The sequence below is a fragment of the Arachis stenosperma genome, chromosome 4, assembly GCF_014773155.1.
Source record: "Arachis stenosperma cultivar V10309 chromosome 4, arast.V10309.gnm1.PFL2, whole genome shotgun sequence".
Classification (NCBI taxonomy): domain Eukaryota; kingdom Viridiplantae; phylum Streptophyta; class Magnoliopsida; order Fabales; family Fabaceae; genus Arachis; species Arachis stenosperma.
In genome coordinates this window covers 22,486,657-22,502,069 of record NC_080380.1, presented here as the reverse complement: position 1 = coordinate 22,502,069, position 15,413 = coordinate 22,486,657, and the positions used below count along the sequence as shown (strand labels likewise).

Sequence of the window (15,413 nt, the reverse complement as noted above, 5' to 3'; positions counted from 1 at the left end):
AATATTTATTTTCTAAAATAAATATAGACATAGTATGTATAATTAAGCTTTATTATTAAGTTAATTTTTGTAATTTTCTCAAATTTTTAATTAAACTTTTACATATATATATTTTTTCAATTGAATTATTAGACTATTTTTAATTTTGTAATTAGGTCTTTTTTACGTTAAAAATATTAAAATTAATAAAATATTTTTTATATATATAATAAAAAATTTAAGTAAATTGTGTATTCAGTTAATTTTAATATTTTTATATTAAAAATAATTTAATTATAAAATTAAAATAATATAAAAATCTAATTAAAAATATATAAAAATATAATTACAAATTTAATACAATTATATTATCATAGTAATTAAATATTAAATTAATATTATTTTCTCAAAAAAATTATAGAAGTTCATCAAAAAAAATTTTATTGTTAATTCAATTCTTTTAATTTAATTTTTTTAGTTTAATAATCTAACAACATGTTTTATGTACTTTTAAATATTTATGATTAATTACTGATGAATAAAAATAATAAATTCTCATTGTACTCTAATATTTTTCTAAGTACTCTCTCCAATTCAAAAGCAAATGTAATTGTTGTTGATAACTATTGAAGAGTAGTGCGGTCGAAAGCGAGAGAGTGTTTGAGAAATGAAGAAGACGTGTTTCATAAGGACGGCGGGGATGATATACATGACGTCCTCGGGAGGGATATGGATGGTGGCTGTCCATGAACGTTGTCGGTGGAGTGCTGGTCTTCATAGATTCTTTCAATGCTATTAAGGCTAGCTCTACTGCCATCTGTATCTAGGGCTTATGCTCCTATCTCTACTGCCTTTGTACCAACATCAGTCACCACCATCACTACTTATCTTCTTCTTCCATGCACAAGAACAAAGAGAACAAGATGATTCCTATTGTCAACCCCTTCTCTCACTCATTGAATTCCAAGGACTTCGTTTTTTATTTTTTTTATAGAAAATTGAAACTCAAACGCATTGTATTCATGTAAAGTTTAACTAAATTGATATCTAGCGTTTCTCGATTATTAAGAATGGAACAAAGATAGAAAGAAACAAGTACTTCATTGGATTCTTTTGCACAATCGCTGCAGGTTTATTATTTGCACTGTACCTACCTGTAATAGAGCTTGTTTACAGAAGGGTCTATTGTTACCAGATGGTTATGGATGTGCAGCTCATCATGGAGGTTGCCGCCACTCTTCTTGCATCAATGGGAATGTCCATGAAGGTGAAAAATTACTTTTTGACTAGTTTCAACAATGAAAATTAGTAATTAAATTTGACCAAATAATAAAAAAATTTTATGTGTCACATATTTGTTGTTCAATTATATATATTTATTCATGAAAAAATATTTTTGTTTCACTATATTTTACTTTTGTCATGACAAAAATAAAAGAATATTAAAAACTATACTTATAGACAAATAAAATATTTGATAGAGATAATATATATATATATATATATATATATATATATATATATATATATATATTTGCTTAATCATTTATAAACTAAAAAAGTAATATCTGTTTTAAGATATGAATTTGAATTTTACATATTATTAAGACAATAATAAGTTTTACACATTATCTAATTAAATTTATGTGCATGTATTTAATTAAATTATTTTTAAAATAATAGTTTTATAGCATAATTTTTAAAACAATACATAATAAAATGTCTATATATAAAAATTAAACCCATAAAATTTTTGTCAAACACAAATATGTATAAAACTTTTTAATTCCAGTTATTTTCTCAAAGTTTTTTATCCCAACAGGCCAAAATGCATCCTAAATACAATTATATACAAAAGAGAATAAAAATAATTTATGTATTTTTCTTCTTCTTTCAATATTTATTTTCTAAAATAAGTATAGACATAGCAGGTATAGATGGTGCCCTAAATTAAGGTTTATTATTAAGTTGATTTTTGTAATTTTATCAAAATTTTAAGTAAACTTTTGTACATATATATATTTTTAATTGAATTATTAGATTATTTTTAATTTTGTAATTAGGCTATTTTCATGTTAAAAACATTAAAATTAATAAAATATTATTTTATATATATGATAAAAAATTAAATTTTTTATTTAGTTAATTTCAATAGTTTTTATATTTAAAATAATTTAATTATAAAATTAAAAATAATATAGACATCCAATTAAAAAAAATTATAAAAATTTAATTACAAATTTAATAAAATTATATTATCATACTAATTAAATATTAAATTAATATTATTTTTTCAAAAAATGATAGAAAGCTATTAAAAATTATTATTATTTTTTGTCATTATTTTATCGTTCAATTTTTTTAATCTAATTTTTTTTAGTTTAGTAATTTAACATATTTTATATACTTTTAAATATTGACTAACTGATAATCATAAAATAATAAATTCTGATGGTATTCTAATATTTTTTTAAATAGTCTCTCCAATTCAAAAAGGAATGTAATTGTTACTATTGAAGAGCAGTGCAGGTCTAAAGCGAGAGAGTGTTTGAAAAAGGTGGAAGAATACACTCGTTGACGTTTACGGTGAATACGGTGGTGAATACGAAAATGTGGCAGATGTGTTGCATGGGAACGACGGGCACAATACAAATGACGTCCTCGCTCACGGGAGGGATATACACCACAGCGCTGGTGTCCATGAACGTTGTCGGAGTGGTTGTCTTAACTCCTAAGAGATTCTTTCAATGCTGTTAAAGACTGTCTCCATTGCTCTATCTGCATCTGAGGCTTTTACTGCATTGGGCATCTGTTCTAGAGGCCATCACTTTTATTTAATCAGTAAAAAAAGTGAGTAATTCTCTACTATTAAATAAAATCTCATACCATTAAAAATATTATTGATAACTAATTAATGGCTACAAATTACAAAATTTGCTAGTCTTCTAGTACTTTTCTAAAAAAATATTAACGGATTATCAGAATTTATTATTTTTAATCATCACTTAACTATAAATTTAGTTTCTTTAGTCTAATAATCTAACAATATACTAAAAAAAATAATAAATTCTAATAGTCATTTAAATATTATACGAAAAGATTATAGAATTAATTTTTAAATAATAAATATTATTAGCCAATCTTTTTTTTTAATCTTTATTGTATTTTTTTATTTTTTTTTAAGAATTTAAGATATAAATTTAAGATATACAATTTAAAATTTAAAATAAAAAAGTTGATTAATGTTAACTGAAAAAAAAATAAACATCCTAATTATACTCAAATATTTACTTATATGAAAGAAGAAAATTATACTTACTCTTTCAACTGTGAGTTTATATCAATCTTAGCTCCCATAACTTTTAAAATATGTACATATTATACACACTTCTTAATATTTTAAAGGATTAATGTTCAAAATAATCTTTAAACACGCATAAGTTAATTACTGGTCTCTTAAAGATTTTGCATTTAATTTTGTCTCTGAAAATTATATCTAGACATTAGTTAAATTAGGCTTTTTGTTAACTTTTTTTGATATTTTACTGGTAACTACTGATGTATAAGATAAAAAGCCACGTATTACCTTTTAAGCATATTATGTGATATTTCAGGGTAACAAAATTAATTTAATAACTTAAATCACATGTATATTTTTCAGAAGTTAAATTAAAATGCTGAATTTTTCCAAAAAATCAAAGCAAGTTGGATATATTCTTTCTAGACCAAAACTAATTTTATCCTTATTTTAATCTATGCAAAAGTTGACCGAGAGAATGATGATGGGATGAGATAAGATTAACTTGGTACAAATTTTCTTATTAATGATGAGCAAATATCCTCGTCCTAGGTACAGTACGTGCAGGCATTTATCTAGGGTGCACCTAATAATAAAGTTTACATTGCTTTTTCATTTGTTGCGCTATATTTAAGTATTTAATTATTTATGCAATAACCAAATTCTTTTGTATATTGAAGATTTTCTTCCATTTGAAAGACTACAATGTTGGCTAGCAAATTCTCATTTTTTGGTGTTTTGCAGTATTTTTTAGTCCAATAAATTAGATATTAATTTATTATAGATTTAACTTTTGTTTAACACTTTAATGAAGTAAATAAATGATAAAAAATATTATTTATATACTAAAATTAATTACTAAAATATTTATACTACATGTATTGTTTAATTTATTTTTAATATATATTTATAAATATATATTTTATATATATTAATAACTGATTTTTTTATATATTTCTAACATGATTGATAAATTATTACACACAAAAAATAAAATTCAGACTTTTAATATTTACTTACAAGTAAACTATTTAGAGTTTTATAATTATGAGAAAAAATAATAAAAGTATATATATATATATATATATATATATATAGGATTTTTTTCAATAATAAAATAAAAAAATTTATTATTTCTCCAAACATAATTTTTAAACTTTAATTTCTCAAATACAATTTTTTTTGACATTTAGGTGAACTCCATTCAATTCTTTAAATATGAGAAATAATAATTTTTTTATTTTATTATAAAATATATATATAATTAGTGTAATTAGTGCAATGTGGTGACTAGTAATCCCATAATTAGTGTAATTTTTTTATTTTATTATAAAATATATATATACCCTTCTTTTGTAAGTGTGATTAGTGCAATGTGGTGACTAGTAATCCCATAATTTGGGTATGACAGTAACATGCTAGGGGAGTAGAGACTAAAAATATACATAGCATCATTATTGTCCTTAATAAAAAAAGGTTTTTACTAAGCCGGAAAGAAAGAGAGAGAGAAAATAAGAAAATCTACAGGGAACAGAAAAAGGCTAATAGGTAATAAGGTGACCATATATGTGGTAATAATCACATCAAATCTATGCAAGTTTTTATCTATGGTGACAAAGGAAAAATTAGACCGTCTTAAAATAATATTATATGAACATAAATATTATACTCTTTAACTTAAATTTGAAAAGAAAAATAGTATAGAACATAGTTACGAAGTGTATAAATATTTTATATAGTTGTAATATCAGAAACTAAAATCGGATCATTCGATTTTTTAATGTTTAAAAATAAAATAATTTAGAGTACATAAATTTAATTTGTGTACTCTAAATTTTTAAAATCTTTTAAACACAAGTCAAAAAATTCAATTTATGTACATTCCACAATTTAAAAAATACAAAAAATTAAAATATTAAAATATATCACTCATTTTATTTTTATATCTAAATTTTTTTAGCCGAAATATTATTAACAATCTTACATGTTTATGAACAAAAATTATGTCTAAATGTATTGGTTTATTATAGTGTGTGGACAAATGCTTTCTCTGAGCACCTTTTGAAAAATGAACTCTTTATACCATATAATTCTAGATCCTAGACTTTTTTGGATGTGTATTAATCTAGTTAACAATCACTAATACAAAAAGGTTAAATTGATAGTCAATTCACACATTCCAAAAAAGCTAAATAAATTGATTTGCAAGAGTCTTATAACAAATACCCTGAACATGAAATAAAGAGTAGTGATCAATTGATTTCACCATAAAGTCTAAATAAAACAAAACAATTATAAAATTGCATTTAATTCTGAAAATAAAACAAAACAAGAAAATAAAATAAAACAAGAGACTGAGAATAAGGTATAACGAATTAAAATATAAAAAATAGTATTTTTATATTTTGTTTAATAATAAACTAAAATACATTATAAAAATTCAATTTATTTTAATTTTTTATATAAAAATTAAAAAATATAATAATAAAAAATATAATTATAAAAATTTGATAAAAATAATAAAAATAAATTATATTTCTTATTAATATTTTTAGATATAATATTTTTTTTATATCTTATTATTAAACATAATTTTATATTTTTATGTTTCTATTTGAATATCTCATGCCTATATTATAACCAATTCCAGCCTAACAACATTCAAGAAATATAAGAGAGAAGAAATATTGTGGCACAATCATACAGAGAGGCCGAAAATCATGAAGTGTTCAATGGCCCATTATCGGTCCAAAGAAGCCGGACAAGACTTGAAATACGATTTTCCAAAACCCGAAAAGCCCAACAAGGGAGCCAAAAGCGTCTCCTATAGAGGAAAGGGGTTTTGGCGGGAAATCGTTGGGCCCACTTCTGATTTTCCCGCCACAGAACAGCGCGAACTTGCATATTGGTTACCATTTCCAGCATTACTGAGAACAGCGCCGAAGTTACAAGCTTCTCCTTCGCTAGATTCACTACAACACTGAAACCGGAAAAGAAGAAGAAAAGAAATGGAAGCTTACGGTGGGATTTTGGTTGATGAGAAAGCCGTTAGGGTCGAGAACGCTTTCCTCGAATTCCTCAAGAGGTACCCTCTTCTTCTTCTTCTTCTTCTTCTTCTTCTTCATTTTCAGTGATGTTGTAATGCTAACTTTTTGTTTCTGGCGGGGGTAAAACTGGAAAATCAGCTTCAGGTCCGGGAACCGGAACGAGCTCCACTATGAGGCGGAGATAGAAGTAATGAGGGCCAACGAATCCAACACAATGTTCATCGATTTCGAACACGTCATCACTTTCAGTGACCTTCTCCAGAAAGCTATCTCTGATGAATATTTGAGGTTTTTCCCGTCTTTTTTTCAAATTGTTGGAGCCCTAATTTTTTTGGTATAATTTTAGGGCACTGAGATTCTTTTTTATTTTTTATTTTTTGTTGGTGGTAGATTTGAGCCTTATCTGAAGAATGCTTGCAAGAGATTCGTTATGGAACTGAAGCCGACCTTCATATCTGATGATAACCCCAACAAAGACATCAATATTGCCTTCTACAACCTTCCAATCGTTAAGCGGTGTGTAAATTCCCCATTCTAATTTTCTATATTCTTCTCAAAAAAAAAAAAACCTTTTAGTTGCAGAAAATGCTAGAGGGCTATCAAAATTTATTGTTGATGGCCATCAATTAGCTATCAAGGTTTAAAAGTGTGGACTAAAGGATATTGTTGAATTACTTGGCTAAATAGAATTCGGTTGATGGCTAAAAGTGATCAAAAAAAATAAATTCAGAAGGCCCTCTATCATTTCCCTTGTTTTTATATTTATGTTACTTTGTACTTCAGTTCTATCTTCCAAGTATTTTTGGTTATATAGCTTGTTGATTCAACTGCAGATTGAGGGAACTGGCTACATCAGAAATTGGAAGACTAGTATCCGTGACTGGGGTAGTAACCAGGACAAGTGAGGTTCGTCCTGAGCTTATCCAGGGAACATTCAAGTGCTTAGAGTGTGGTGGGGTTATAAAAAATGTGGAACAAGAATTCAAGTATACCGAGGTGATTAATAGATAATAACGACAGTTATTACCTTTTGCTATTGATACATTATAAATGCCATTTTGTCTGCAGCTTATTTTGATATCTATATATGACTGTTCTTGTTTTAATGTAATGGCACTGCAGCCCACAATCTGCCCGATTCCAACCTGTAACAAACGAGCAAGATGGCTACTGATGCGCCAAGAGAGCAAATTTGCTGACTGGCAACGGGTCAGGATGCAAGAGACTTCCAAAGAGATACCTGCTGGGTCGCTGCCTAGGTCCTTGGATGTTATTCTTCGTCACGAGATTGTGGAACAGGCCAGGGCTGGTGACACGTGAGCCTTATATTTCCCAACACTTGCTTTGACTAGCCAAATTGTGGTAAAAACTCAAAGTTGGAATTCGATATAATCATATTCTGTTCTCTTTCAGGGTGATTTTCACAGGAACTGTAATTGTTATTCCTGACCTTTTGGCATTGGCATCCCCTGGAGAGAGATCAGAATGCCGCCGGGAAGGTTCTCAACGCAAGGGTCCTGCAGCTGGAAATGAAGGTGTTAGGGGCCTTAGGGCCCTTGGAGTCAGAGACCTCTCTTATCGCCTGGCCTTTATTGCCAACTCCGTTCAGGTTAGTTTGGTGTGGCTTGTTAATCGCAACTCTCAGGTTTTCATTTATTCTGATTGTTGGTGCTTCTTCTAAATGGTTTATTTCAGATTTGCGATGGTAGAAGAGATGTAGACATCCGAAATAGAAAGAAGGACTCTGATGATGATGATATGCAGTTTACTGTTAGTTCAGCATTCTCTTTATCTATGTGCATTATCGTTGCTGTTATATCTCCATCTGGTTTAGATTTGATTTTGCATATATTGTAACGGTTTTGGTACAATAAAGCAAACCATTAGTATCTCCATGTTATACCTTGTATGACACCCTTTGTGTTTAATTTGAAAGTTTCTTTCAACTCTGACCTGGGGAGGCAAAATATGGAATAGGCCACTCAAAATTGAAGACAACCATTTGTATGCAAAATGCATGGAGAAACACACACAAGTTTTGGGTTTGTTTTAATTTTTAAAATACCATTTTTTTTAAGATGAAGAAAGAAACTAAGGGCACTATCTATTGCCATTTTAAAAGTTGTCTTTCATGATCATGCCATCTGGCGATATCCTTCTCTCCAATGCATAGAACAATTATCTTCATTATGACGCACATTGGATGCTCATTTCAAGGACTAGTTTTTTCATCGTTTATTGCAACTATTTATTGCGTTAATCAAGTGATTGTTCCCCTCTCTTTCCCTTTGTCTAGTGAAGTTCTTAACCTGGTCCATCATTTCCCACTACATGAATGCATACGGATATATTTGGTCCATTTTCTACATAATATCTGGAAAAAACAATAAAGTATTTGGTTTGTGGTTTTACAGACACAGGAGCTGGATGAAATACAACGAATGAGGAATATTCCAGATTTCTTCAAGAAACTTGTTAACAGCGTTGCTCCAACTGTTTTTGGTCATCAAGATATAAAGAGAGCAATCCTTCTTATGCTTATGGGCGGTGTCCACAAATTAACTCATGAAGGCATCAACCTCAGAGGAGATATAAATGTTTGCATTGTTGGGGATCCCAGCTGTGCAAAGAGTCAATTTCTCAAGTACTTTCTTTTTCCCTTTTTGCCTATTCTTTTATACTATTTTATGCAGATTGAATGACTTGTATATGCTTGTTTATTATCTTAGGTATACTTCAGGCATAGTTCCAAGATCTGTTTATACATCTGGGAAATCATCATCTGCTGCTGGATTGACTGCAACAGTTGCTAAGGAACCAGAAACTGGGGAGTTTTGTATTGAGGTAAATGACATAACTATTTTATGCTTCTGGGTTTAGAAAGTAATTATGGTCTCAAATGAGGTCAACAGGGCTTCTCCGGGGGATATTTTTAAGTTCACAACTATTTGAAACCTGTACTGTTTGTTGTAATTTGTGTTTGAGTGGCATGTTATAAGTACATTTAAAATGGAAAAAAATGTTTCATACACACTCAGAAAGTACATAGTTAGAATGTGCATCCTCTCATTTCTCATGTCATGTGTGCTGGCACATGAAAAGTTTTTCTACCTATCTTGGATTGGGAATTCTAGGCATGCCAAATTGTATGCATAGTCACAGAGGATTTTACATTGAGCTACCTGCATAAAGTGTAGCATGATTGCTATACATGCAACATGGCTGAGAGGCAATGCCCAAGTTAGCCATGAAAGAACCAAGATGTGGAGGCTATTTTCTTGATATGTTCTGGTGATGCATTAATCAATATAATTGATTGTTATGTTTTTCTCCTAATATACGTGAAAACTTCTTTTCAGGCTGGTGCATTGATGCTTGCAGACAATGGCATTTGCTGCATTGATGAATTTGACAAGATGGAGATCAGGGATCAGGTAAGACCTTAGCCACGTTCTTTTGAGTTGGCATTGCATGGTCATCGATTGGAAATTATCTCATTTGGTTGGTTTGAAGGTTGCAATTCATGAGGCCATGGAACAGCAAACAATTAGTATCACAAAAGCAGGAATTCAAGCAACACTTAATGCCCGCACTTCTATTCTTGCCGCTGCCAACCCTGCCGGGGGACGCTATGACAAGTCTAAACCACTTAAGGTGATTGCCAATTATTTACGAAATGCATGGATCATTGTTGCACTCATCTGCCTTACAACGTAGCCTAATTGCTTTGATTTATCTTTTTCAGTACAATGTGGCTCTTCCACCTGCTATACTCTCGAGGTTTGATCTTGTATATGTTATGATTGATGATCCAGACGATCAGACAGATTACCACATAGCTCATCATATTGTGAGAGTTCATCAAAAGCGTGAAGAGGCTCTTACTCCGACTTTCACCACAGCGCAACTGAAGCGTTATATAGCTTATGCAAAAACTCTCAAACCAAAGGTCTGATGTCTTTTGTAGATGCTTTCCTGAATCAAGATAATTTTTTCCTTATGATTCTTACTTATTAAGCCTGATTAATGCAGCTTACGGCAGAGGCCAAAAAAATACTAGTAGACTCTTATGTGGCTCTCCGCAGAGGTGATACAAATCCTGGGAGTAGGGTTGCATATCGTATGACAGTTAGGCAGTTGGAGGCATTAATCAGGCTGTCTGAAGCCATTGCACGATGTCATTTGGAAAATCAGGTGATTTTGGGGAGGCTTCTTATTAATGTATTTAACTTGGTACATTTTTCTTCCATGGTCTAAATATGTCTTTTTAACAGGTGCAACCTCAACATGTTAACTTAGCAGTGAAGCTGCTGAAAACATCCATAATAAGGTAGGACAAATACCCTTTTCTAAATTTTTATTTTGAGCTTTATTTTTTGTGTTAACTGCATTTTTTTATTTTTACTTTTTTGCCCCTTGCAGTGTGGAGTCTGGTGACATTGATCTATCTGAGTTTCAAGAAGAGAACCAGGGTGATGATGGTGATAGAAATGATAATGATAGAGATGACGGGGCTGATATTAAAAGAGAAGCTGGTAGTCAAGAGGGAACCCAGCAAGCTGCTGGAACAAATGGTGAGATGTCACTAATCATTTTACCTTGACTTCTATCGTGATAAGAGCCTTTAAGCTTAAATCATTGCCTCAACTCTTGCAGAAAATGCAGCAGATGGATCTAACCCCCAGCCGAAGAAACTAATCATAAGTGATGAATACTTTCAGAGAGTGACCAGGGCACTCATCATGCATCTTAGACAGCACGAAGAAACTGTTCTGCAACAAGGTGCCACTTGAAATACTTGCTATTTGTTATTGAATATTTACTTCAATCGATTAGGCTCCGGTAAAGGAACTGTATACCTTTCAATTAAGTTCTGAAGCGCTGAGTGCCTTTGTCTGCTCTACATCTAATAGTTATTTGTACAAAGAAACTGTTGCTATGAATATAACTAGCCTTTATATGGTGTCCAATGTAACAGTATATGCTACTTGTTAATGTTGCAGGAACTGGGTTGGCTGGAATAAGGCAACGAGATTTGATTCAATGGTATGTAGACCAACAAAATGAGAAAAACGCTTACAGTTCTATGGAGGAGGTTAAAGCAGAACTTTCCAGACTCAAAGCTATTATAGAGGTATACATTTGTCTACACCCTTCCAAGAATTACATTTACTTTGCTTTCAAACAAAAACACAATTATTCTGGACATGGATGTGGCGCGTTAACTATGTAAAACACGTACTGCAGAGTTTAATCCGAAGAGAGGGCTATTTGATAGTGCTGGATGATGGGATGCAAGAAGCAGCAGAAGGTGCGGCTCCAGAGCACGTATCTAGAAATGATCGAATTTTAGCCGTGGCTCCTAATTATTACATTGATTGACAGCATAATGATGTGAGAACTAAGAAGTTATTTTTATTCATATTGTTGCAGTGATCTGGGGATTCCTTATTTTATAAGCTGGTTCCTTGAAATATGTTGGAAAATTGTGAGTGCCCCTCTGATGTATTTGTAAGTTGTAACTAGAAAAAAAATTTATCACCAAGGAGGGGCACACAGCCTAAGTAAATTTCCTCCATTATTTGGTCCTTTCATTTGACAGACATATATGTAACTTAACTACCTTCTTAATTAGATTAGGAACAGTGTTTATACTGATGCTGCTTGAAGAGTTGAATGTATGTTTTCATTTTACTATGAATTCAATTTTGTTTGATGATGATTGCAGCCACAAGGAAAATTTCGCCAATAAATTCGTACCTACTCTTATTGAATAATGATATAAAGTATAAACATAATGTTTTATAGTAATAAATGAATTATTAATTAAACCAGGTTCACCTTCATTTTGCCTTTTCTTATCAAGGAGAATGTTACCTAACTACTACATAAATGTTATTTTCAATGCTGGGCAACATTACCGTTATTTGATATGAATTAGTCAATTAGGGTCCCTCTTGTTCAAACTTCAAACAGCAAGCAGAAGTCACTATAGTTCTAGTGAAAGTGAAAACAAAAGAAGGACATCCCTACCCCACATGGGAAAGATACCTTCAACTCAAGTTTCGTTTTAAAACAGTTCTTTTCAGTTAACGCGCCACGAAATTGTGTACTATTGTTTTTTTTTCTTAGCTAGTTGGTTACCTTGTCGTAATTAACCCACCGATTAGTCCAAGCCTTAGTATGCAAACAACCTTCAATTTTTTTTAATAGAATTTGAATTCATTGGAGGCGTGATTGCAAGAACCAGCGAAGCCATGTGCCAAGTTTCATATCAGAAGCTAGCACAGGTTCATCCTTGTCCTAAATGGCACTATGCGTACACACAATTTAAATTGACACAGCCAAACTGTGTCACAGATCAACATCAATGGCATCAAAATTAATAAAATTAAAGAAATTTTAAAAATGATAGATGACATAAATACAAAATGTCAGGGACCCCACATATGATATTTGCCACCTATGGTATGAGTTGATTGCCAGCTGTCACTTCCCCTCACAAAAACATTTGTTCCCTTTTATACCCCTGTGGCTCCCCACATATTTACCACCAACACCCTGTCTTTGAAGCATGTCAATCATATAACCTAACTATTTGTTTTTCAAAAAAATAAAATAGCTGCGAATTTACAGTTGTGTCCTTGAATAATGTTTGATGTTTACGTATGATACTAGTTGCATGGTCCGACATGGAAGGGCAGTAAAGTCATTTGAGTATTGGCAAGTTGGCTTGCTTGAATGGGAAAGCGGTCATGCACGTAATTAGGCTGGAATTTGAAGGGCTACTTGTTTGGTTGGAACTTGGAAGTATATGTGTTTTAAATGTAGCTATGTTTGATTATGTGCTGGAGAGTGATATATATATATATATAAAAGAATTAAAAAAATTATATTATATATGTGGCTTAATTTGGAGGGACAAGTGGCTGGAACAGTGTTGCATTGAGTTTGATAGTTTGATTTTGTTAAGGACCCCAAAGAAAGAGAGAGAGAAAGAAAGAGAGAAAGAAAGATGGGGTATTGGAAATCCAAGGTGCTTCCAAAGATCAAGAAGGTTTTTGATAAGAATAGCACCAAGAAATCTGGTGCTGCTGAAGCTTCCAAGTTATTTGATGACTCCAAGGTTAGTTTCTCTTTCTAATTGATTAGCTTTGATCATAAATTAAACCTTAAATAATATATATGTAACATTATATTTTTGTTCAACTGCTCTCTACATCCGTAACATTAGATATCATTAAGCATATAATAAATGATTGATAGTATTTATTTGTCAAGAAATCAACAGAAGTTCATGTGTTATGGCTTATTGGTGCTTGTTTTATTAGGAGGAATACAACAAAGCGTTTGAAGAAAAGAAGATTGAACTTCAAACAAAAGTAACTGAAGTATATGAGGCTTCGTCAGCTGAAGTGAAGGTATGATCATGAAAAACATGCACGCACGCGCACACACATATTTGACCAATACACTGAACAAGTGTTTTACTAATTAAATATCTTCACATCATCACTTCACAGAATTTGGTAAAAGAACCTAATGAAGCAGGATTAAAGAAGAACTCCACATCAATCCAAAAGTTCCTAGAAGAGCTTGTTAAAATTGGTGATGTATTTTTAGCCCTTTTTTTTCCTTCTAAATATAGAAGAAAGAGAATTTAATTAATTGACAATGAATTTTATTTATCTGAATAATCAGATTTCCCTGGATCAAAGCCAGTGAGTGAAGCATGTTCCAAGTTTGGACCAGCCTTGGTTCCAGGCCCAGTTTCCTTTGTGTTTGAGAAAGTTTCCACTTTCATAGTCACTGAAGAGAAAGTTGAGGAGGCCCCTCCTACTACTACAACAGAAGAAACAAGTGGTGTCAAAGAGAGGGAAATTGTGGTTGAAGAAGAAGAAAAGGAAAAAAAGAAGGAAGAGGCAGAGGAGAAAACTGAATCATTAGATCCAACATCATCATCTGCACCAGAAACAGTTGAGGAAAAATCGGCTGAAGAAGTTGCAAAAGAAGAAGAGAAACCTGCTGAAGCAGCAGCAGCAACAACTTCAGCTGAGAAAACTGCAGAAGAACCACCAAAACCTTGACGAATTTCCGTTATTTCAATCTTACATATATCATCACCATATATATCTATATGTGTGTGTGTATTATTAGTATAGTAGTGTGCATAAACACTCAAATATTTGTTTGTTACACACCATTATTATTCTCTTATATTCTTTAAATTTTGTATCTCTATGTAATTCATTTGGGTTTGTTCATTGTTATTAATTTTTTGTATAATGGATATGTGTTTGTTAATTAATGTAAATGTGAATGCTCGTTATTGGTGCATCATTTTGTAATATTGATTGTGTATTTTATTTTTTTTTTCAGTTTTTAGTTAAGGAAGCGAATTGAGGTGGGTCTTTTTGGTTCATTAATAAATCCTACCTGTCTCTGTCGTTCTTTTTTCCATGTGAGAGTCCTCTTTGAATGGGTTTCTATCCAAATATTCTGGTATTATTCTTACCTTATACATAGTCTATTCATATTTTTACCATTAAATAAAGTGCAAATATGCAGGATATTTCACTTTGAGTAAAATTTTTTTCCAGCCCCTATTTTTTCAGTTTAGATTATTTATATTTTAATTATTAAAAAATGTCCATTCGTCATCTATCTTTTTTTTTCCGCTAAATGTATGAGTTCTTTTTATGAAAAATTTTAGTAAAAAGTAGCAGAAAATACTTGTATAATCTGATCTTTATCTATTTTATATGAATGTTAACCATTTGATTTGGACTATTTATTACTTATACAATCTTTAAAACAACGTTGTAAAGGATGATAAGTATTTAATTGAAATATTATTTTGATAATTATATATGTAGGAGCTAAATAGTTCCAATTGAAAATTTATTATTCACGTAGAACTGATGAAGGTCAAGTTATATAAATTATGTCACATATAAACATTTTTTGTTATTTTTTGCCGAAATTTTTTATAAAAGGACTCATATGTCTAACGAAAAAGAAAAATAAAGACTCATGCATCTAATGAAAAGAAAGAATAAGGGGCAAATTATCATTTTTCAATTTGTAAA

The 15,413-nt window shown here is 30.8% G+C and overlaps 2 protein-coding genes across 2 annotated transcripts; both read left to right on the top strand.

Annotated features, from left to right (window-relative positions):
• Nucleotides 1–6,204: 6,204 nt before the first annotated feature.
• Nucleotides 6,205–11,993, top strand: LOC130976020 (DNA replication licensing factor MCM6). The gene is made up of 18 exons (XM_057900754.1): nt 6,205–6,362; nt 6,463–6,612; nt 6,715–6,840; nt 7,158–7,320; nt 7,447–7,640; nt 7,738–7,933; nt 8,020–8,094; nt 8,739–8,968; nt 9,054–9,168; nt 9,684–9,758; nt 9,838–9,978; nt 10,070–10,273; nt 10,357–10,518; nt 10,599–10,654; nt 10,747–10,898; nt 10,981–11,106; nt 11,328–11,458; nt 11,572–11,993. Exons 1-18 carry the CDS (start codon nt 6,286–6,288, stop codon nt 11,704–11,706), a joined length of 2,508 nt encoding a protein of 835 aa, XP_057756737.1. The 5' UTR covers nt 6,205–6,285; the 3' UTR covers nt 11,707–11,993.
• A 1,205-nt stretch (nt 11,994–13,198) lies between these two features.
• On the top strand, nt 13,199–14,664 carry LOC130973019 (plasma membrane-associated cation-binding protein 1). The gene is made up of 4 exons (XM_057897382.1): nt 13,199–13,450; nt 13,656–13,745; nt 13,848–13,932; nt 14,026–14,664. Exons 1-4 carry the CDS (start codon nt 13,340–13,342, stop codon nt 14,409–14,411), a joined length of 672 nt encoding a protein of 223 aa, XP_057753365.1. The 5' UTR covers nt 13,199–13,339; the 3' UTR covers nt 14,412–14,664.
• Nucleotides 14,665–15,413: the final 749 nt, after the last annotated feature.